Below are 22581 nucleotides of genomic sequence, written 5' to 3'. Positions count from 1 at the left end.
TTCTAAAAAGAACATCTAACAAAATAATTATCGCTCTCTATTAAGAACAAATCCTTTACTTTAGCACGATACAAATTTTACAAGTTACATGTCTCTGTTTACAACTATAAATAAACTCCAGGTCAAGAACCAGGGCTCATGCTTGTAATCCTAGCACTCTGGGAGGCCAAGCTGGGTGGATTGCTTGAGCTCAGGAGTTCAAGCCTGAGTAAGAGTGAGACCTTGTCTCTACTAAATTTAGAAAAATTAGCCAGGCATTGTGGCAGGTGCCTATAGTCTTAGGTACTTGGGAGGCTGAGGCAAGAGAATGGCTTGAGCCCAAAATTTTGAGAGCTATGATGCCATGGCACTTTACCCAGGGCACAGAGTGAGACTGTTTCAAAAACAAAAACAAAAACAAAAAAAATTCACAGGTTTTAGAGAGTTTATTAACAAACTCTAGTGCTTTTCTAAGCACATAGAAACTATAATATTAAAAGCATGTAAAATAGACTCAAAATAGGTGGACATTGTTGTAAAATTGGTTTTGTGCTAAATTTCTTGCAGGTGGAACCGTATAACAATTCCCCTTCCTAACGCAGCACTAACCCGGAACACCAGGATTCGCTGGAGACAAACAGGACCAATCCTTGGAAACATGTGGGCAATTGATAACGGTTGGTGTTTATGCCTGTTGTAATCACAGGCCATTGATGCCAAGTCTTCCTGTGCTTTTGTTCATCGGCACAGACTTAATCACATTTCTAAGTCACGGTCTTGTGATTCATTAAACGCCCTTTCTTCCTTGTCTCCTTTACATTCTGTTAGAAGCCCAAGGCTGTGCAATCAGAAAAAAAAAGCCAGTGTAGTCAGCAATATTAGATGCTAGAATATTTCAACATACATAATTTTAAAATGCATAAAACCCTGAAACTCAAATTCACAGTTGATGATAAGGGATATCCTAACATTTTCTTTGAATTTTTAATACAAAATTAACATAAATACTTATCATACAGCATGTATTAAAATAAGACCCATTCTTCTCTGAGTAACTACCACAACATCTGGAATGCTTATCTTTTAGATGCAGACACCACATAGAAGGAAACATCATCTCTAAAATACTAGTGAAACTTCTACCTCCTTTTCAAAAAACCGTTTAAAGAAAACTGAAGATATGCATGAAAAATCTGTGATCTTTAATTGTTAAGTGAATTGTTGAGATTTTTGCATTAATTTAAAGCCCTTATCACAATTTCAACGAGAGGAGATATTTTAAGCTATTGACTTGCATAATTTAAAATTTCTAATTTGATATTGGCAGCCAACTCCATTGGTTTGTTTTCTTATTTTAATTGCAGATTCACAGGTTTCCTATTTTCAGGGAAAAGGATAGGCCATAGGAAAGTATATAAATTTGACTGAAATTTATATACTTTCAGCCAAAATATACTTAGACCGAAGGGTTATACTAACCTTAAGAGTAACTTTAGGCAGGATAATTTGTCAGCAAACCAATATGAATTCTTTAAACAATCCGTAATCAAAGGAGACCAATCAAAGACCCACCTTCAAAGATCTCCTGCATTACATGGACATAGGCATAGCACATTTGCAAAAACATCTAAAGATGAGGCGTCAAAATGGAGTTTCTCCATTGGTGGAACATTGTGCCTAACATTTTAATTACTGCACCTGTTAATTAGCTCTGGTGAATAAGTATGTGCCTCTGCATGGTGAGATACAAGTGATTTTTTTTCTTGTTGTCATGCTTTTGAGGGGTTGTATAAAAAGTCTTTGTTGCTTTGATAATCATGAAAGTAGTTGAGAAAGCAATGATGAAATAAAGTATATGAGAAAATTAAGAGTGCAATGAGCACATATAAGCCTATGAAAAGAATATCTCAGTTTCCTAAAGAGGGTTATCACCACACATGTTCACCACACATGCTCTGAGTTCCCACACTTGCCCTGGGAGTAGAATGGAATGCACATGGCTGGCTGTGTAAGTTGAATGCAGGGCTTGGGGCAGAACCTCTCCCGTTTTATCCCTCTGTGTGAGGCTTTCAGAAAACAGGACCCACTTTTTGGCTTCTTTCCAAGGGAAAAAAGAGGACACACACTCATTCCTTTCCAAGAAAAATGTGTGATAACTTGCCAAAAAACACCCCTGATATCTCTCCCATTTCACCATGGAATTCCAGAATTACGTCAAGGGGGGAAAGAAGCAGGAAAACAAAAAATAAAAAAGTCGACATCATAATTTTGTGAGTGATGCTCTTCTTTCACAGCAGAGTCAACTTCTGCTAGTGTGTGAGGAAGGTACTTTGGAAATTACCCTGAAAATCTCAGCAAAATGGAAAATCTAAAACAAAGTATGTTTGTTAAGTTGTTATTTTTCCAACTTGATTACATTATTGATAATAGTGAAGAAGGCTGATCTGTCCTTTCCACACACTTAGGAAAAAAGAGCCTATAAACTTATACGATGCCTCCATCATTAGCAAGGAGTGATAACAAAATTTGTAAGTGCATTTTTTTTATTGACTTGGAACATCTTCATTTAATGTTGACTTGTTTCATAATGGAGGCTTTTTGAACTATGACACACGTACATGATCAAGCAGCCTCCAGAATAACACTGCAGCCTACCAAAGCAACAGGACCTCAGCACGGTGGTGACGATTGTAGCTATATGGTGCCAGGCACCATTCTAAATGTGAAACATTTCGATTATTCTTCCATCCAAGGAATATTACCATCCCACTTTTAAAGAATAGGAACCCTGAGGCATAGACAAGATAAAACACTTATCTGAAGATTCCTGGGTGAAGCCAGAATATTTGAATTTGACTCTCTGACACCTAAAACCAATACCTTTAATTATGTCTTCCTAAACTAGCAGTTTCCTTCACCAAGAGTTTTCTCCTTGACCTGTTTTTGCATTGCATTGGAATTAGTACAGCGTTAATTGGCTCCAAGCATTAAGTGCACATAGGAACAGGAAAGGCCACAGGAAAGTTTATTTTAAAATAAAATCATGTAAATAGTTAGACGTGATTACAAGACAGGGAAGAAATTGATAATGGTTTGTAAATTTGTTTATGCCCAAAATTGAATACGTGAAGTTCTTACTAATTGTTGACATCTTGAGTTTTTCGTTGGTTTTGTACCACTCTTACACCATTGGGTATGTTATTAATTGTGCTGGTGATCAAAAGATGTAAAACCTTTAAATGCATTTGGAGCTGGAGTATCTCAGAACCTTCCATTCAGTGATCATGAGCCTTTTTCTCAGCATTCCAAAGATTAAAATTTATATTTGTAATATCACATTATCAGTCAAGCCCAGCCTTGAGGGTGATGTGATGAAGACTTTATGCTCAACAAGAGATTCTTAACTCCTCATTTCCAGGAAAGATAGATTAGCATTTAGAAATACTGGAACACAGTCATCTGCAGTGTTACAGATTTTCCCCACATAGGAATGAAAATTTATAGTTCTGACCTCTGTATTTTGTGACATATCACATTAATCCTTTGTAAACTCTTTATTTCTACCTAAAGAGTATAAACTTGGTAAAACATTCAAGGGGCCAGCCCTAATGTTCTGTCTAAAATTGTCTTACTAGAAGGGACTCTACTAAGGAATCCAAATCCTATGGTCTTACCTTCTTGACATGAAACATTGAAATCTTGAAAGGTTTATTTGTGTAAGTTACAACAGATTTGTAACTGAATAGTTGCCTTAACACACAGCTTTCTGCGTGTGTTATGTGTGTTGTGTGTCAGATTCCTGCACACAACACACATACAGACAGGTGGTATTTCACGGTGTTGCTCCCCAAACTTCGACTGGTGGTGTTCTTGGTTTTTAAAATTACGTTACCATCATTTACACGATCTCTTTTTTCCTGCAGTTTATATTGGTCCCTCATGTCTCAAATTCTGTTCTGGCAGAGGACAGTGCACTCGACATGGTTGCAAGTAAGCATTTTAAGATAATATTTATGCTTCCCCTTTCTGATGTGCACTTTATATGTTAAAGCTACAGTTCTTTTGTTTAAATGGCCTTTTTAAGGATTTAAGGTCTTATTAAGATTTAAAAATTGGATACTTTTCATGGAATTCAAGTATAATTTGAATGTATTTTGTAAGCGAAAGTTAATACATTTTTTGTTAGGCTAAATTGCGAACAAAATTAGTATTCCTCATATAATTTGTGAACAAATTTGAATTCCTCATAGCTGGATGGCTGCCTTTTCCATATCTTGTTCTAGTGTTCATGAGTCATAGTTTCATTTCTAGCATGCTTTGTAAATGGTTATAAAAATCAATAATGGCCTATAGACCCAATGCTAAACTGAATTGGACTGGGCCAAATTTAGCAGATTTGAAAAGAAAATGTATCATCTTTAAATATAACTTCACAATCTTGTTTACTTTTGAAAATCATTTGAGTCTTCAAGATGATTATATTTTATAGAATAATGATGTTGAATATGAAATCTGAAATTATACATTTAATAGTGTAATATCTAATCTCCACTGGTGAATTATTTTATGTTTATGCCTAAAATAGATATTCATATTCGTTTTGTCATTCTCATATTAATATTTGATTATAACATATCTTGGGAATTTCTGAAGCCATGGGCAATCTTAGATATACAGATGTGTTAGTCCAGTTTGTACGGCTATAAAGGAATGACTGAGATGGGTAATTTATAAAGAAAAGATGTTTATTTGGCTCTTGGTTCTGCAGACTGTACAAAGACTGTGCACCCCCACCTGCTTCTGGTGAGGGCCTCAGGGAGCTTCCAATCAAAGTGGAAGGTGAAGGGGAGCAGGTGTGCTACATGGGGAGGGAGGAGCTAGTGAGGGAGGAGGAGGCACCAGGCCCTTGTAAACAGCCAGATCTTGAGTGAACCAACAAAATGAGAACTCACTGATTATCATGGGAAAAGCACCAGGCCACCCATGAGGGATCCACCCCATGACCCAATCCCTCCCACTAGCCCCCCATTAGACACTAGGGATCAGATTTCAACGGGAGCCCAAATCATATCAACAGATTAAGTTTTCAATAGCAGATCATCTAGTCAATCTCTTCTTGTCCTCTCAATAATGAGTAATTAGCTAATTAATGAATGAGTAGAGAACTCATAAAAGGGCTTTGGGCCTAATCATTTAGAAATTAAGTGTATGAGGCAAACATTTGTTGGCACTGAAATTTAGAGTGGCGGGTTAACTTTTTAACTGTATGTCAATGAATTCCATTAACAAGGAGAGTAATCTGCACAATGGAAATATTTTATAAGGCATATGATGAAAAGTTTCTATGTATATTTCAAAACTGAATATGCATTTCTGTGCTTTTTAATAAAATTACCAATTCCTGCCCACATACACTTAGCTCATTAGATCTATGAAATGTTGGCTGGTATTTTCCTCAAGTTACTATCTTCATCATAACCAGGCCATTCTCTTGTTTGGTGAGTTTCAAATAAAATGAACAATGAGAAGGCCAGGCATTTTTATAGTTCCTGAAGTCATCCTAGAAGTTTTGAAAACAATTTATCTACTATAACAAATGCTTTATGAAAGAATATTTAAGGTGGTATTTCTGAAAGACCTATCTATAATTGTAGTAGTTATGCTGCACAATTCATTTTATGTGGACAGTATTGTTACCAAACCCTAAAAGGGTCCAGCCTTGGTCCTATCACTTGCAGCACAGAAAGCCAATTGAGATGAGGGTTGCCAAGGAAGAAAGAAACTTTAATGTGAAACCCATCTGTGTGTCTGGAGAACAGGAGAAATAGTATCAAATCTGTCTCCCCAGCCAACCAGGCAAGGGGCTTGGGCTTTTATAATGGGCTGTGGAAGGCCAGATTGCTATAGGGTTTGAAATCATAGGGTCTTTAGGTGGTCTGATTCACAGGTCAGCTATGTGATGGGTGGTCAGTCCTGTGGAGAGACTAGTTTTGTTTTTAGGCTTGACCAGTAAAGTCTGAAGGAACAAAAAGAAGGGGGTAATTTGGAGGCCAATTACAATATTATTCTTAGCAGTAAAGGGTTTTATTAACCATATGTGTCACCTAGGGTGGATGTGAACAGAAATCACAATGGTAGTTTTATGCTTTTGGACATTGTTCTCACTTAACACCATACATTATCCGGAATACTCATAGCCTTTTTCTCCTTCTTAGGTTTTACAGGATATTTTCACCACTTGGGACTTTAGGTTTTTCCCTGTTTCTGACAGTGTTTTATGTAATACTCCTTAAATTTGTTCAAGCTGGGCTGAAAGTTTGACTACTACCTCCTTTTCCAGCAACATGTGCCTTGTTGAGTTTGAGCAAAATTGCATGGAAAAGAAATTGATGTCCAGTACTACTTACTTCCTCTAAGCAGATCCTTGAGGTTGGGACCTCTGCAGCTTTGTGTTTTTCTCTCCACTTTGCTCTCCTCATTATTACCACTATTTGCTGCCAGGATTCCACCCTCTCCTGCCCCCTAACACTTTCTTGCCTGTGTACAGGCCCAGGCCTGAGTCTCTAAATCGATAAGCCCCACTCTGTTAGAGACGGCAAGGAGGAAAGGGTGCATCAGACCCTTCCTTCACAAGTGTCATTTGTGTATCTTAACAATGGGCTCTCTTTTGCTGGAAATAGAAGGACAACTATGATGCTATATTTAAGGGTGAAAGAAGATATAGGTATAGGGCATATATTTATGTAATGTATAGGTAAGGGACATGTTTGGAGTCAAGAGAGCCTAAGGTCATTCCTGAACTCACCAGTGTGTGATACCCTACTGTTTTGCTGGAGAACAATGACTACAAAGGTTTTTGTTGTTGTTGTTTCATCTTTAAAAATATGAGAATACTTATTATTAGCATTTTATCCCAATTGCATAACCTTTGATTAAAAATCGACTTTCAAAACCGCTAACTGGAAACTGACTCAAATGTGAGTCATCTCTAAGTGATCACCACTTTCTCCCAATCACTGGTCCTAAGAAAACGCATTTAAGATACACAAAAAATACATTTGCCCTGAAATGCACCCTGGCATGGGTGTCTTGTTTGGGACACTAGTTCCAATTTGTGGCCCTGGTGAACCACATTTGTTTTCCTGACTTCCAGGTATGTTCAACATAGCTAATCCTTTTATCCCACTTGGCTTTTTTGTCTAAGAAGTCCATGAGACAACATGTGAAAGAAAGGAACAGTTTGAGGCTCATTTACATGTTCAGAGGTGGTTTTCTTTCCCTCCCCCTTCCCTGATGGTGTTTAAGGTGCCAAGAAAACCCTTAAACTTCATATTGTAGCAGTCCTTAGCATTGTAGTGTCCAACTTCCTTGATAGTATTAGAAAAATTGTAGACCTTATCCTCCAGAAAATCCGAAATATGTAAAATTTTGCATTTGATTTCAGCACATCATATGTAAAATTTTGCATTTGATTTCAGCACATCATACACTCCTTAGACCCGCTGAAACGCCAGCACAGACCCTGGTTTCAGCAATACTGCTAAAGAAGCATCCTCTGAGCAATCCATACACCACTTCATTGGTACACTGGCTTTATCAAAGGCTTGCTTGGGGGCTTTGGCAAGTTTTGAATGCTTATGTGAGAATCTCTCACCCAGTGAGGCACCAATTTTATTTTATAACAGACAGCACTGTAAAGATAATGAGAAAGAAATAATGCAGTCAAAACAAGAATTTGAAATGGATTCCTGATGGGTAAACTTTTTAAAATAGAAGAAGTTTCAAGTATTGATTCATCTGTGATGAAAATGCTTTTCCCACTGATGGAGGACTCAGCATCGTACATGTTCTAGTCCACTAACATAAATACGACACCTTCTCACATGGGAGCAAACAGGTGGTTGGAGAGGGGTAGGTTTATTTTTATTGAAGCACTACTAGTGTGAGCATTCACTGAGAGACAACACAGTGCTGCTAAGGACTTCTGTGTAGGTCAAGGGTGTCACATTCCCTGCATAATGCCAACCTAAGTTCTAAATAAAGACAGTTATTTTCCAGTGGTTTCCAAATATTTAAAATAATATCAATCACAAACATAACATGTTTTTACCTTTGTTCTTAGAGAAAATTTATTGTAGGTACTCTATTAGAAATACTTTATTTGTGTCGTGTCTTCTATAGAGTTGATGAGCATCATTATAAATAAAATGGTAGACCTATGCCTTTTAGAAAGATTGTAAGTTGAAAATATGCTTGAACGTAGATGCATTTTAGATAAATGACTGGCATTGGTTGAAGGTGAGCACTGAAATATTATTTTAATCGTAAGATTTCTACAGCAGGGCTGTGCAAAGATTGTGTACGTCAGGAATATTTGCAGTCAGTCAGCCTTTATCAAATCCTCAGATTCTGTATTCTCAAAGACTACTGAGCCTCATTTACCATTCAATCAAATCCTAGCCTTTGGATTTCCTCCTCCTCAAAGTATATTCAGGAATCTCTGAAAGGACCAACAGTTTAAGATTTCATTTTACCATATTTCTTTCAGGTGTGATCCTGGATTCTCTGGCCCAGCTTGTGAGATGGCATCACAAACATTCCCTATGTTTATTTCTGAAAGCTTTGGCAGTTCCAGGCTGTCCTCTTACCATAACTTTTACTCTATCCGTGGTGCTGAAGTCAGCTTCGGATGCGGCGTCTTGGCCAGTGGTAAGGCGCTGGTTTTCAACAAAGACGGGCGGCGTCAGCTAATTACATCCTTCCTTGACAGCTCCCAGTCCAGGTGAGCAAAAGCAGGAGAGAATACACACAGAAGCCAGGAACTCATGTTAAATTTACATATGTTTTCAATTTTTCTTTTTTCTTTTCTTTCTTTCTTTCTTTTTTTTTTTTTGTGGCAATACATATTTTGGGTTTTAACTAGGATCGGAGGGAGTTTGCAGTTTATTTAGGATTAATTTGCCCTAGTTTCTAATAAATTAGAAGGCTCACTAATGACTTTGAGATATTAATAACTGACTAGATTTTTTAAAATATGAAGTGTTAGCATCAAAACTGTGTTCTTAAGCCAAGGGCCAGTTAATTATTTATGTAGTTTTATTTATTTGACAGCTTGCAGAGGCTGATTAGATTTACTCTACAACTTCCCTTCCCCCAGTGCCTCATAAATAATGCAGTAAAGAAGTGATTGGCATTTTAAGTGTATAAACACAAGTACATCGTACACACATATGCATAAACATACAGTTATATCTGTATGGCTATATCTGTTTATAAAATACATACATTGACCTCATCTACACATATTCATGCATCTCACGTGAAAATAACTTACATTTTATAAAAGAGATAACTACAGTTTGGTGGTAGTCCATTTAAATTTGTTTGAAACTCTTTAAAGACCAAAACGAACATTATGGTTTACAATGTCTATGCACACAGTAATTGTGGATAATTTATGTCTAGGTTTCTCCAGTTCACACTGAGGCTGGGGAGCAAATCCGTTCTGAGCACATGCAAAGCCCCTGACCAGCCTGGTGAAGGAGTTTTATTGCATTATTCTTATGATAATGGGATAACTTGGAAACTCCTGGAGCACTATTCATATCTCAACTACCATGAGCCCAGGTATGTTGGAAAGCATTTGGAAAAATGGTTAAAGTGATACCTCCTTCCTGGGGAAATCATAAGCTGAATGGTGTAAGTAAGATTCCAGATATTTTTCCATTGAGACAGAGAGAGGACAAAGATTGATGTACTTGCAGTGAAAAACTAGCAAGCCACGTCATGCTAGTCCGTTTATCTCACTGATAATTTGAAGAAATGTATTCTCATGTTTGGAAATGTGCAGATAAGCAAAATATTTTGATCCTTACAAAAGGAAAGAGAAAAAGTTTATGCTATTTTCCTTATTCAACTGTAAGGTAAACTATTGCATAGGATTTTAGTATGGCCTGAAATTCTAAATGCTGTTTACGAATATTTCTTAGCAATATATTGAGTATGTTATAATACATATTATGCTATAACCCTTAAAATCAACTAATATATTTTAAAATTTTGCATGTAATGTAATTAAGTAAAGAATACAAAGAAATTTTTCTAGCATGTATATTATCCCTGGGAGAGGTGGAATGTAAGGGTATGTTTAAAGCTCTTTCTTCAGGCCACTTCTGTTTGTTTTTTTTTTTTTTTTGGCCGGAATTTGAGACAGAGTCTCACTATGTCACCCTCGATAGAGTGCCATGGTGTCACAGCTGACAGCAACCTCAAACTCATGGGCCTAAGCGATTCTCTTACCTCAGCCTCTCAAATAGCTGGGACTACAGGTGCCTGCCACAACGCCTGGCTGTTTTATTTATTGCAGTTGTCATTGTTTTAGCTGACAGGCTGGGTTTGAACCCACCAGCCTCAGTGTATGTGGTTGGCACCCTAACCATTGAGCTATGGGCATGGCCACTTCTGTTTGTTTTTAGCATATATATTTGATCACCTATCCTAACAATTTTAGACTTCAGTTTACTTAAAGCTAGGCTATCTGTCTTTCAATGTTGGCAGAATGGTAACTACCGTTAGTGGTATAATTTCAGAAGTGTCCAAAAGAGCCTCCCTTCCTAGAGCAATTACTTTTTTATTTGAAAATATTGAGGAGGTACAAATGTTTTTGTTATATGGACAGCTTTTATAATGCTTAGGTGTGCCCTCCAGAACACTAACTCAGCTGCTCACTGAAATTCCTTAAAAAATATCAAGAAGAAAATGGGAAATCTCAAAAATAAGGTTTAAAATTAAAATGCCAGGGCGGTGCCTGTGGCTCAGCAGGTAGAGTGCCGGCCCCATATACCGAGAGTGGCAGGTTCAAACCCAGCCCCGGCCAAACTGCAACAAAAAAATAGCTGGGCATTGTGGCGGGCGCCTATAGTCCCAGCTACTCAGGAGGCTGAAGCAAGAGAATCACCTAAGCCCAAAAGCTGGAGGTTGCTGTGAGCTGTGATGCCACACCACTCTACCGAGGGCTATAAAGTGAGAGTCTGTCTCCAAAAAAAATAAATAAATTAAATTAAATTTAAAATGTTAACCAGTGTGATGAAAGTGTGTCAAACGGTCTGTGAAGCTAGTGAATGATGCCCCATGATCCTATCAATGTACACAGCTATGATTTAATTTAAAAAAGAAAAGAAAATGCCCTTAAAGGAAATGACACCGTGCTTGCATTCACAGTTCTGTACAAAGAGCTAACACCATTTTCCCTCCTGGAAGTACATTTTAATCATGTGGCAATGCGAAAGAGAGTGAGTTTGGGGCACTGAAGTTCTCATTGGCACCTTGGAAAAAAACAGGTTGAAGAGGTAGGAGAGGAGGGCACTTAGGACACTACAAATTTTACAGTTTTGCCCAGACCTGCCCCATTATTTAAGTATTTGCAAATAGATGAGAACTCTCATTTTCTTAGAAAACGAAATAGCATATAACAGAGATGATAATGACCAACTATTATGACTTATAAATATGATACATTATTATGACATAAATGTTTATACATAATAAAACTTTTAAAATGCTCCAAATATGTTGGGAATTTTCCCAATGTAAGACCAAGCTCAGCTTTCTCACTCAGGAGATATTCATAAATGCTAAAGAAATGTTTCATAGACTGTCCATAGTAAACATTAAAAGAAAATTAACCAAAAATCAAGGTGTTAATAGTAAAGCGTAAAGAAAATATCACCGTGCTAAGTTAACTTGTCTTAAAGCACAACTTTTCCTAACAAGGATGGACAGCTGCAAAATTCAGTAATTAATCTACATCATGAGATTTAATTAATCTTTGTTGATATGAAAAATAATTACACATTTAATGTGCTATTGCAAAGGTGCGTTTAATCTTGCCTGCCATTTGACAGCAACATTTTTCTTCTGAGAATCAAAGTGGCTTTTCAGTATTAGGTATGTGCATAGCTTGGAAGATTAAGATCAGAATGGAGTTTGTTTTTTTCAAAGGAGACTGTTGTAGTGGTAGCAAAAGCACTTTCATTTTCTGTATATGTATTTCTCTCTGTGAGATGCTTCCTCCCTCCCCCTCTCTCTTACAAATATTAATAAAAGGTGACATAGCAGAAGTGAAATTTGATATATTCCAGATACCAAATTATATTTTATATGATAAATAATACAAACCATGCAGATTCTTCTTAGGAGAGTTAAATATATCTGATGCCTTTAGCTATTTGCTGTATTTCTTTCAGTATAAATTGCTCCCTGTAATTGCTATGAATTCCATATTGTTCCTTTATGCCATGGTTGCTCAAAAATGAAGTGTGATCCATAAATTATATATGATAGTTGGCTAGCCAATATTACTCCTAGACAATTGCAAATAATTTACTTGTCTAAGAGTCACTCAATAAATAAAAGAACTCTTATCTGCTTGTTATTTGTTAAAAAAAAAAAGTCTAGAATATATCCAAGTTAGTCTTCTAATTGAGACTGACTAGAATGTCATGTGAACTAATTGGTAGTTTTATTAATATGAAATTTTACATCACTAGTGAGATTAAAATTATTCTAGCTTTTTGCTTAATTATAGGGCTTGTGTTTTTTTTTGCTCCACCATTATTATGAAGACTAAGTTTATTTTTATGTCTTGATTATGGTACTCGATCTCCTCTTTCTTTCCTGTCATGTCACTCAACTTCATGGTAAATATCATTATAAAATATATACATATATATTTTTTTTATTTGCAGTTTTTGGCCGGGGCTGGGTTTGAACCCACCACCTCTGGCATATGGGGCCAGCGCACTACTCCTTTGAGCCACAGGCACTGCCCTATAAAATATATTTTTAAATAAATCTATGAGCTTGGTCCCTACCCACAAAAAGAAGATTGGAACAGAAAATTGACCTATGTCTCTGAGTTCTCTTCTAGGAATAATTTCATCAGGCAGTTCCATGGCTGTTATAACTGGTCACTGCGGTGTGCAGAGTGATGGAATCCGCAGGTCCTCCCCCACCACACACCCAAATACATGATGTGGAGGTTCAGAGCAAGGCTCTGGAGTCAAGCCCAGGTCCAAATCCTGGCATTGTCACAGGAATCTGCTTAACCCTAAAGAGGAGATTTAACCTCCTGTTCCTCTGTATCCGCATGTCTGTCATAGGTATACTGATAATATGTGCTCTGGGCAGAATTTGTTGAGTCCTTATTATATGCAGGTCCTATTCTAGGTACTAAGATAAAATAGTGAAAGACAGATACAAGGGCATCTGAATCTTGCCATAAGAATATCATTATCCCATTTCAGAGATAAAGATGCCCATCGGAGTTAAGTACTTTTCCCGTGGTCACAGAATCATTAACAATTATATGCCAGAGTAGGAATTCTAACGTAAGAGTCTAATGGTAAACCCACAGTCTTAACATTTCTACCGTGAAAATATTGGTCACTTCAGTTACTGCCATCATATGCAAACACACTATTTTCCTTAGAAGTTGCCTGGGAAATTGTACTTTCCAGTTGTTGTTTTGAAAAATTATATTTATTTTCATCAGAGAAAATATCAACAGCTTTCAAAATGCTTAATATGAAAGAAAATTATGATTTTCTACTAACATAGTCCTAATCAAATTATTAAATCAGTACCTGCTGTTTTTATTATTAAATCAGTTTAAACATAGTTTAGGCCGGGTGTGGTGGCTCACACCTGTAATCCTAGCACTCTGGGAGGCGGAGGCGGGTGGATTGCCTGAGCTCACAGGTTCGAGACCAGCCTGAGCAAGAGCAAGACCCCGTCTCTAAAAATAGCCAGGCATTGTGGCAGGCACCTGTAGTCCCAGCTATATGGAAGGCTGAGGCAAGAAAATTGCTTGAGCCTAAGAGTTTGAGGTTACTGTGAGCTATGATGCCACAGGACTTTACTAATGGTTACAAAGTGAAACTCTTGTCTCAACAAAAATCTTTGGAAAAAAACATAGTTTAGCTATTTAGTTTGTTTATAAAATATATGTATTTAATAGACAAAAATTTAGAAAAAGTAAAGTATAAATTACTAACTAAACTTGATTCTTTAAATAAATTCAAATTGGTAAAAAAATTTCAGCGGATTTTTGAAAAGTATTTAAAAACCATAAATGTTATTATGTTAGAAGCATCACAAGAATGGAGAAGCAATAAACAAATTAAAAAACAAAGACCATATGATTCTCTCAATTGATGCAGAAAAAACTTTTGATAATATCCAGCATCCCTTCATGATCAGAACACTTAAGAAAATTGGTGTAGAAGGGACATTTCTTAAATTGATAGAGGCCATCTACAGCAAACCCAGAGTCAATATCATATTGAATGGAGTTAAATTGAAATCATTTCCACTCAGATCAGGAACCGGACAAGGTTTCCCATTGTTTCCACTACTCTTTGACATTGTAATGGACGTTTGAGCCATCACAATTAAGGAAGAAAAGGCGATCAAGGGTATCCATATAGGGTCAGAAGAGATCAAACTTTCACTCTTCGCACATGATATGATTGTATATCTGGAAAACACAAGGGATTCTACTACAAAACTCTTAGAAATTATCAAGGAATACAGCAGCATCTCAGGTTATAAAATCAACATTCATAAATCAGTAGCCTTTATGTATACCAACAATAGTGACACTGAAAAAACAGTCAAGGACTCTATTCCGTTCACAGTAGTGCCAAAGAAAATGAAATATTTGGAACTTTATCTAACAAAGGACCTGAAAGATTTCTATAAAGAGAACTATGAAACACTAAGAAAAGAAATAGCTGAAAATGTTAACAAATGGAAAAACATACCATGCTCATGTCTGGGGAGAATCAACATTGTTAAAATGTCCATACTACCCAAAGCAATATACAATTTTAATGCAATCCCTAATAATGCTACACTGTCATACTTTAAAGATCTTGAAAAAATAATACTTCGTTTTATATGGAATCAGAAAAAACCTCAAATAGCCAAGACATTACTCAGAAATAAAAACAAAGCAGGAGGAATCAAGCTACCGGACCTCAGACTATACTATAAATTGATAGTGATCAAAACAGCATGGTACTGGCACAAAAACAGAGAGGTAGATGTCTGGAACAGAATAGAGAACCAAGAGATGAACCCAGCTACTTACCGTTATTTGATCTTTGACAAGCCAATTAAAAACATTCAGTGGGGAAAAGATTCCCTATTTAACAAATGGTGCTGGGTGAACTGGCTGGCGACCTGTAAAAGACTGAAACTAGACCCCCACCTTTCACCTTTAACTAAGATAGACTTTCACTAAATTAAATATTTAAACTTAAGACATGAAACTGTCAAAATACTAGAAGAAAGCGCAGGGAAAACTCTTGAAGGAATCAGCCTGGGCGAATATTTTTTGAGGAGAACCTCCCTAGCAATTGAAGCTGCATCAAAAATACACTACTGGGACCTGATGAAACTAAAAAGTTTCTGCACAGCCAAGAACATAGTAAGTAGAGCAAGCAGACAGCCCTCAGAATGGGAGAAGATATTTGCAGGATATGTCTCTGACAAAAGTTTAATAACCAGAATCCACAGAGAACTCAAACGTATAAGCAAGAAAAGAACAAGTGATCCCTTCTCAGGCTGGGCAAGGGACTTGAAGAGAACCTTCTCTGAAGAAGACAGGTGCACAGCCTACAGACATATGAAAAAATGCTCATCATCCTTAATCATCAGAGAAATGCAAATCAAAACTACTTTGACATATCATCTAACTCCAGTAAGATTAGCCCATATCACAGAATCCCAAAACCAGAGATGTTGGTGTGCATGTGGTGAAAAGGGAACACACTGCTGGTGGGAATGCAAACTAATACGTTCCTTTTGGAAAGATGTTTGGAGAAAACTTAGAGATCTAAAAATAGACCTGCCATTCAATCCTGCAATACCTCTACTAGGTATATACTCAGAAGACCAAAAATCACGCTATAACAAAGATATATATATATATATATTTTTTTTTTTATTAAATCATAGCTATGTACATTAATGCAATCATGAGGCACCATACACTGGTTTTATAGACACATTTTCATCATACTGGTTAACATAGCCTTTCTGGCATTTTCTTAGTTATTGTATTAAGACATTTATATTCTACATTTACTAAGTTTCACGTGTACCCTTGTAAGATGCACCGCAGGTGTAATCCCACCAATCACCCTCCCTCCACCCATCCCCCCTCCCTCCCCTCCCTCTCTCACCTCCCCCTATTCTTAGGCTATAACTGGGTTATAGCTTTCATGTGAAAGCCATAAATTAGTTTCATAGTAGGGCTGAGTACATTGGATACTTTTTCTTCCATTCTTGAGATACTTTACTAAGAAGAATATGTTCCTGCTCCATCCACGTAAACATGAAAGAATTAAAATCTCCATCTTTCTTTAAGGCTGCATAATATTCCATGGTGTACATATACCACAATTTATTAATCCATTTGTGGATCGATGGGCACTTGGGCTTTTTCCATGACATAGCAATTATGAATTGGGCTGCAATAAACATTCTGGTACAAATATCTTTGTTATAATGTGATTTTTGGTCTTCTGGGTATATACCCAGTAAAGGAACTATAGGATCGAATGGCAGATCTATTTTTATATCTCTAAGTGTTCTCCAGACATCTGGACACACTTGTCTGATGTATTAGTGTGCATTCCCACCAGCAGTGCAGAAGTGTTCCCTTTTCTTCACAGAACTTTCTCTTTAAGTCCCTTGCCCAAGCCTGCAATGGGATCACTTGTTCTTTTCTTGCTTATACATTTGAGCTCTCTGTGGATTCTGGTTATTAAACCTTTGTCGGAGACATAACCTGCAAATATCTTCTCTCATTCTGCGGGCTGTTTGCTTGCTTTACTTAACTGTGCTCTTGGCTGTGCAGAAGTTTTTAGTTTGATCAGGTCTCAGTATATTTTTGAAGCTGCTTCAATTGCCTGTGGGGTCCTCCTCATAAAATACTCCTCCAGACTGATTTATTAAAGGGTTTTCTCTGCACTCCCTTCAAGTATTTTTATAGTTTCACGTCTTAAGTTTAAATCTTTAATCCAGTGAGAGTCTATCTTAATTAATGGCGAAAGGTGTGGGTCCAGTTTCAGTCTTCTACAGGTCACCAGCCAGTTCACCGAGCACCATTTGTTAAATAGGGAATCTTTTCCCCACTGAATGTTTTTAATTGGCTTGTCAAAGATTACATAACGGTAAGTAGCTGGATTCATCTCTTGGTTCTCTATTCTGTTCCAGACATCTACTTTGTTTTTGTGCCGGTACCATGCTGTTTTGATCATTATCGATTTATAGTATAGTCTGAGGTCTGGTAGCGTGATTCCTCCTGCTTTGTTCTTATTTCTGAGTAGTGTTTTGGCTTGGTTTAATATTCGAGGTTTTTTCTGATTCCGTATAAAACAAAGAATTATTTTTTTCAAGATCTTTAAACTATGACAGTGGAGCTTTAATAGGGATTGCATTAAAATTGTGTATTGCTTTGAGTAGTATGGACATTTTAACAATGTTGATTCTTCCCAGCCATGAGCATGGTATATTTTTCCATTTGTTAACATTTTCAGCTATTTCTTTTCTTAGAGTTTCATAGTTCTCTTTGTAGAGACCTTTCACGTCCTTTGATAAGTATACTCCCAAATATTCATCTTCTTTGGCACTACTGTGAATGAAATAGAGTTCTTAACTTTTTTCAGCTTGACTATTGTTGGTATACATAAAGGCTACCGATTTATGAATGTTGATTGTGTAACCTGAGATGCTGCTGTATTCCTTGATAACTTCTAAGAGTTTTGTAGTAGAATCCCTTGTGTTTTCCAGATATACAATCATATCATGCGTGAAGAGCAAAAGTTTGATCTCTTCTGACCCTATATGGATACCCTTGATTGCCTTTTCTTCCCTAATTGCGATGGCTAAAACTTCCATTACAATGTTAAAGAGCAGTGGAGACAATGGGCAGCCTTGTCTGGTTCCTGATCTGAGTGGAAATTATTTCAATTTACTCCATTCAATACAATATTTGCCTCTATCAGTTTAAGGAATGTCCCTTCTATACCAATTTTCTTAAGTGTTCGGATCATGAAGCGATTCTGGGTATTATCAAAAGCTTTTTCTGCATCAATTGAGAGAATCATATGGTCTTTGTTTTTTAATTTGTTTATGTGCTGAATTATACTTATAGATTTACATATATTGAACCAGCCTTGAGACCCAGGGATAAAACCAACTTGGTCATGATGTATAATTTGTTTGATGTGTTGCTGGATTCTGTTTGTTAGGATCTTGTTGAATATTTTTGCATCTATATTCATTAGTGATATTGGTCTATAATTTTCTTTTCTTGTTGGGTCTTTTCCTGATTTGGGGATCAGGGTGATGTTTGCTTCATAGAATATGTTGGGTAGTCTTCTTTCTTTTTCTACATTTTGGAACAGGTTGAGTAATATAGGTACTAATTCCTCTTTAAAGGTTTGGTAGAATTCTGACGTGAAGCCACCTGGTGCCAGACTTTTCCTTTTAGGGAGATTTTGTATGGTTGATGCTATTTCAGAACTTGATATTGACCTCTTCAACATTTCCACTTTATTCTGGCTAAGTCTTGGAAGGTGAAGTGCTTCCAAGTATTGGTCAATTTCCTTCAGATTTGCATATTTCAGAATAAAGTTTCTTGTAATATTCATTAAGGATTTTTTGAATTTCTGAGGAGTCTGTTGTTATTTCGTCTTTGTCATTTATGATTGATGAAATTAGAGATTTTACTCTTTTTTTCCTGGTTAGGTTAGCCAGAGGTTTATCTATTTTATTGACCTTTTCAAAAAACCAACTTTTTGATTTATTGATCTGTTGTATAATTCTTTTGTTTTCAATTTCATTTAATTCTGCTCTAATTTTGGTTATATCTGTTCTTCTACTGAGTTTGGGGTTGGAATGTTCTTCCTTTTCCAGTTGCTTGAGATATCCCATTAAGTTGTTAGTGTCCTCTCTTTCCGTTCTCTTGAGGAAGGCTTGCAGTGCTATAAATTTCCCTCTTAGGACTGCCTTTGCGGTATCCCAGAGGTTCTGATAATTCGTGTCTTCATTTTTGTTTTGTTCCAAAAATTTGGCAATTTCCTTCTTAATCTCATCTCTGACCCAGCTATCGCTCAGCATAAGGTTATTTAACTTCCATGTTTTTGTATGAGTATGCAGATTCCTGTTGTTACTGAGTTCAACTTTTTTTCCATGGTGGTCCAAGAAGATGCAAGGAATAATTTCTGTTCCTTAAATTTACTGAAGTTAGACTTGTGACCTAAGATGTGATCAATTTTGGAGTATGTTCTGTGGGCTGATGAGAAGTATGTGTATTTAGTTTTGTTGGGATAAAATGTTCTGTAGATGTCTGCTAAATCCAAATGTTGGATGGTTAGGTTTAAATCTAAAATTTCTTTGCTCAGCTTCTTATTGGAGGATCTATCCAACACTGCCAAAAGAGTGTTGAAATCTCCAACTATTATGGGGCTAGAGGAAATCTAGTTGCTCATGTCTGTTAGAGTTTCTCTTATAAATTGAGGTGCATTCTGGTTGGGTGCATAAATATTAGTAATTGAAATCTCATCATATTGAGTATTACCCTTAACAAATATGAAGTGACCATTCTTCTCCTTCCTTACTTCTGTTGGTTTAAAGCCTATTGTGTCTTCAAATAGAATTGCAACACCTGCTTTCTGATTACCATTTGCCTGAAATATGGACAACCATCCTTTCACCCTGAGACTGTATTTATCTTTTAAGGTAGGATGTGACTCTTGTATGCAGAAAATATCTGGCCTGAGTTTTTGTATCCAGTCGGCTAACCCATGCCTCTTTAGAGGACAGTTTAAGGCGTTCGCATTAATGGAGAATATTGATAAGTCTGGTAAAATTTTGCGTGTCAAGTTTTTCGAAAGTCCAGTGGACATTTTTAATCCTTTCGCTACTGTGGAAGTTGGAGTTTGATCAAAAGTTTCTTAGTGAGTTTATTTTTGTGGTAGAGGATTAGGCTGGTCATTATAGAGGATAGGTCTGAGAATATCCTGAAGAGCTGGTTTGGTTATGGCAAATTTCTTCAACATATGAATGTCATTAAAGTATTTAATTTCTCCATCATAAATGAAACTCAGTTTAGCTGTTTGAAAGTTATTTTGCTTTAGGAGATTAATAGTTGATGACCACCCTCTTCTGGCTTGAAAAGTTTCAGCAGAGAGATCTACAGTCATTCTAATATTCTTCCCTTTGTAGGTAATGGATATCTTACGTCTGGCTGCTTTCAGAATTTTCTCCTTCATATTAACTTTAGTGAAGTTAATTATGAAATGCCTGGGGGATGTCTTATTCGGATTGAGTCATGCTGGGGTTTTTGGTATCTGAATTTCAGAATCTCTTGGCATGTCTGGAAAATTCTCTTTCATAATTTCGTGGAGAAAGGCCTCTGTGCCTTGCAAGGCCCCTTCATCACTTTCAGGGATTCCAATGAGGTGGATATTAGGGATATTAGCCTTTTTCGAATTATCCCAGAGCTCTCTGAGAGAATGATCCATTTTTGCTCTCCATTTCTCTTCCTCTTTGAGAGTTTGGGAGCATTCAAAAGCTTTGTCTTCAGTGTCAGAAATCCTTTCTTCTGCTTGCTCCACTCGGTTACTGAGGGATTCTACTGTATTTTTCAGATCTTTGAGGGCTGCAAATTCTTGTTTCAGTCCGTCAAAATCTTTGGTGGTTTTGTCTTTAAATTCGTTCAATTCTTGGGACAACTTTTGAATTTCTCCTCAAATTTCTAATTCCGACTTTTGAATTGCTCCTTGAATTTCTAATTCCAAATTTTCCTCCATTCTATTAATCTTGTTTGCAATCCAAATTCTGAATTCAATTTCTGATATCTCAGCCAGCTGTTTATGAATGGTATCTTCAGTTACATCCGCCTTATCTTTCCTTGGGTGGGTGATCTATTCTAGTTATTCATGGTACCAGAATTTTTCCAGTGATTCTGCCCCATGATTATTTTACACAGTTTGATTTTTCCCCTGGAGGTTTGTCAGTGACCCGTACAGTGCTATAGCTTGAGAAACTGGTAAGTGTTTGGTATGGTGGAGCTAAGTGGTTCTGTCTTGTTTTCAGCTGGTCTCTGTCCAACCCTAGGGAAACAGTTACTCTGGGTTGAAGTCTCAGCTGTGGAGAAATACCAGCAATTAAGGCACCCCTCCCCCCACATAGGCAACAATTCGAAAAGGAAAATTAAACCTTCATACAACCATACACCCAGAGCACCACTTGAGTAGTCCTCGGGCCATAGGCTCAGTTCAAAAGGTCCAAATCAATTGTCTCAGTCAGCAGCTGTCTCAGGTGGGAGAGTTTAAAAGGTCTCTGACAACTGGATCACAGGGGTCTGGTGACAACTTAGGTATGACTTGCTCAGGTGCTCTGTGAAGTCAGGAGGATCCACCCAGCAAATAGATTAGTCTGGGAAGGTTGATGCCTCCTTCCCCACCTTGCACCTCTGTCACACCCAGTCACTGATAGCCCCACAGGGCTGTGACCCAGTTGCCTCTAGTGAACAGAAACTCCAGGGGTTTGCACCTTCCTGAATCACAAGAAAATCTATATCTGCTCAGCCAGGCCGCTGCACTCTGCCTGTATCCAGCAGGGGGAGGTGAGGCCTGACAATCTTGGACACTTGATGGAGGCTGGGGGGTGTTCACTCAGTTCCAGCCCCGCCCCTGATTGATGTTACTGACAGAACAGAACAGAACAACTTTGTGGGAATTTGTTTCTGTCCTTGCCAAATTCCCCTGCAGAAGAGAAGCTGTTTTGAGTTCCCAGACCCTGTTCCTCAGGCCCTGTCTTTGCTCATGTAGGTTTGTATTCAGTTAGCTGTCAGTTCTAGCCTCCTGCCTTCCTTTTTCTTTTTCTTTTTTTTTGTAGAGACAGAGTCTCACTTTATGGTCCTCAGTAGAGTGCCGTGGCCTCACACAGCTCACAGCAACCTCCAACTCCTGGGCTTAAGCAATTCTCTTGCCTCAGCCTCCCGAGTAGCTGGGACTACAGGCACTTGCCACAACGCCCGGCTAGTTTTTGGTTGCAGTTTGGCGGGGGCCAGGTTTGAACCCGCCACTCTTGGTATATGGGGCCGGCACCTTACCAACTGAGCCACAGGCACCGCCCCTGCCTTCCTTTTTCTATAGGTTGACAATCCCCTGAGGGCTGGTTGTGTCTTAGGCTCAGTAAAGCGGTCCTCTGGGTCAGGCCCGCCCTGGGAATTTCCCAGCTCTGTGCATGCTTTTGTAGTCCCTGTGCTCCACCCAGGCCGGTACCACCTCAGGCAAACCCTTTACTCATGGGGCCTGCATTTCCGTCCCAGATCTGTTCCACGGTGGTCGCCACCTGAGAAGTTGCCCGGCCTTCCTCTGGTTGCCCAGGGAAACGGGGGGTGTGGCTTCAGAATATCTGGGAGTGAGCCCTATTGTTGCCAAAAATGGCTACTGCTCTGTGCCTCAGGGCACCTCTGCTCCAGTGTGGTTCCCTCTCTGGTGTGGTTCCCTCTCAGCTGAC

At 37.8% G+C, this 22581-nt stretch overlaps 1 protein-coding gene across 1 annotated transcript in view; it reads left to right on the top strand.

Moving 5' to 3' along the window:
• RELN (reelin) overlaps positions 1–22581 on the top strand; it is a 533405-nt gene that overhangs the window by 338461 nt on the left and 172363 nt on the right. Inside the window, exons 16-19 of the mRNA XM_053609340.1 lie at positions 547–656; positions 3903–3969; positions 8528–8761; positions 9445–9606. Coding sequence (XP_053465315.1) covers positions 547–656; positions 3903–3969; positions 8528–8761; positions 9445–9606 — 573 coding nt within the window. The remainder of the gene's footprint in view (positions 1–546; positions 657–3902; positions 3970–8527; positions 8762–9444; positions 9607–22581) is intronic.

The sequence above is a fragment of the Nycticebus coucang genome, chromosome 11 (genome assembly GCF_027406575.1).
Source record: "Nycticebus coucang isolate mNycCou1 chromosome 11, mNycCou1.pri, whole genome shotgun sequence".
In the NCBI taxonomy this organism is placed as follows: domain Eukaryota; kingdom Metazoa; phylum Chordata; class Mammalia; order Primates; family Lorisidae; genus Nycticebus; species Nycticebus coucang.
The sequence above is the reverse complement of the archived record's forward strand: the minus strand, read 5'-3'. Positions and strand labels throughout refer to the sequence as shown.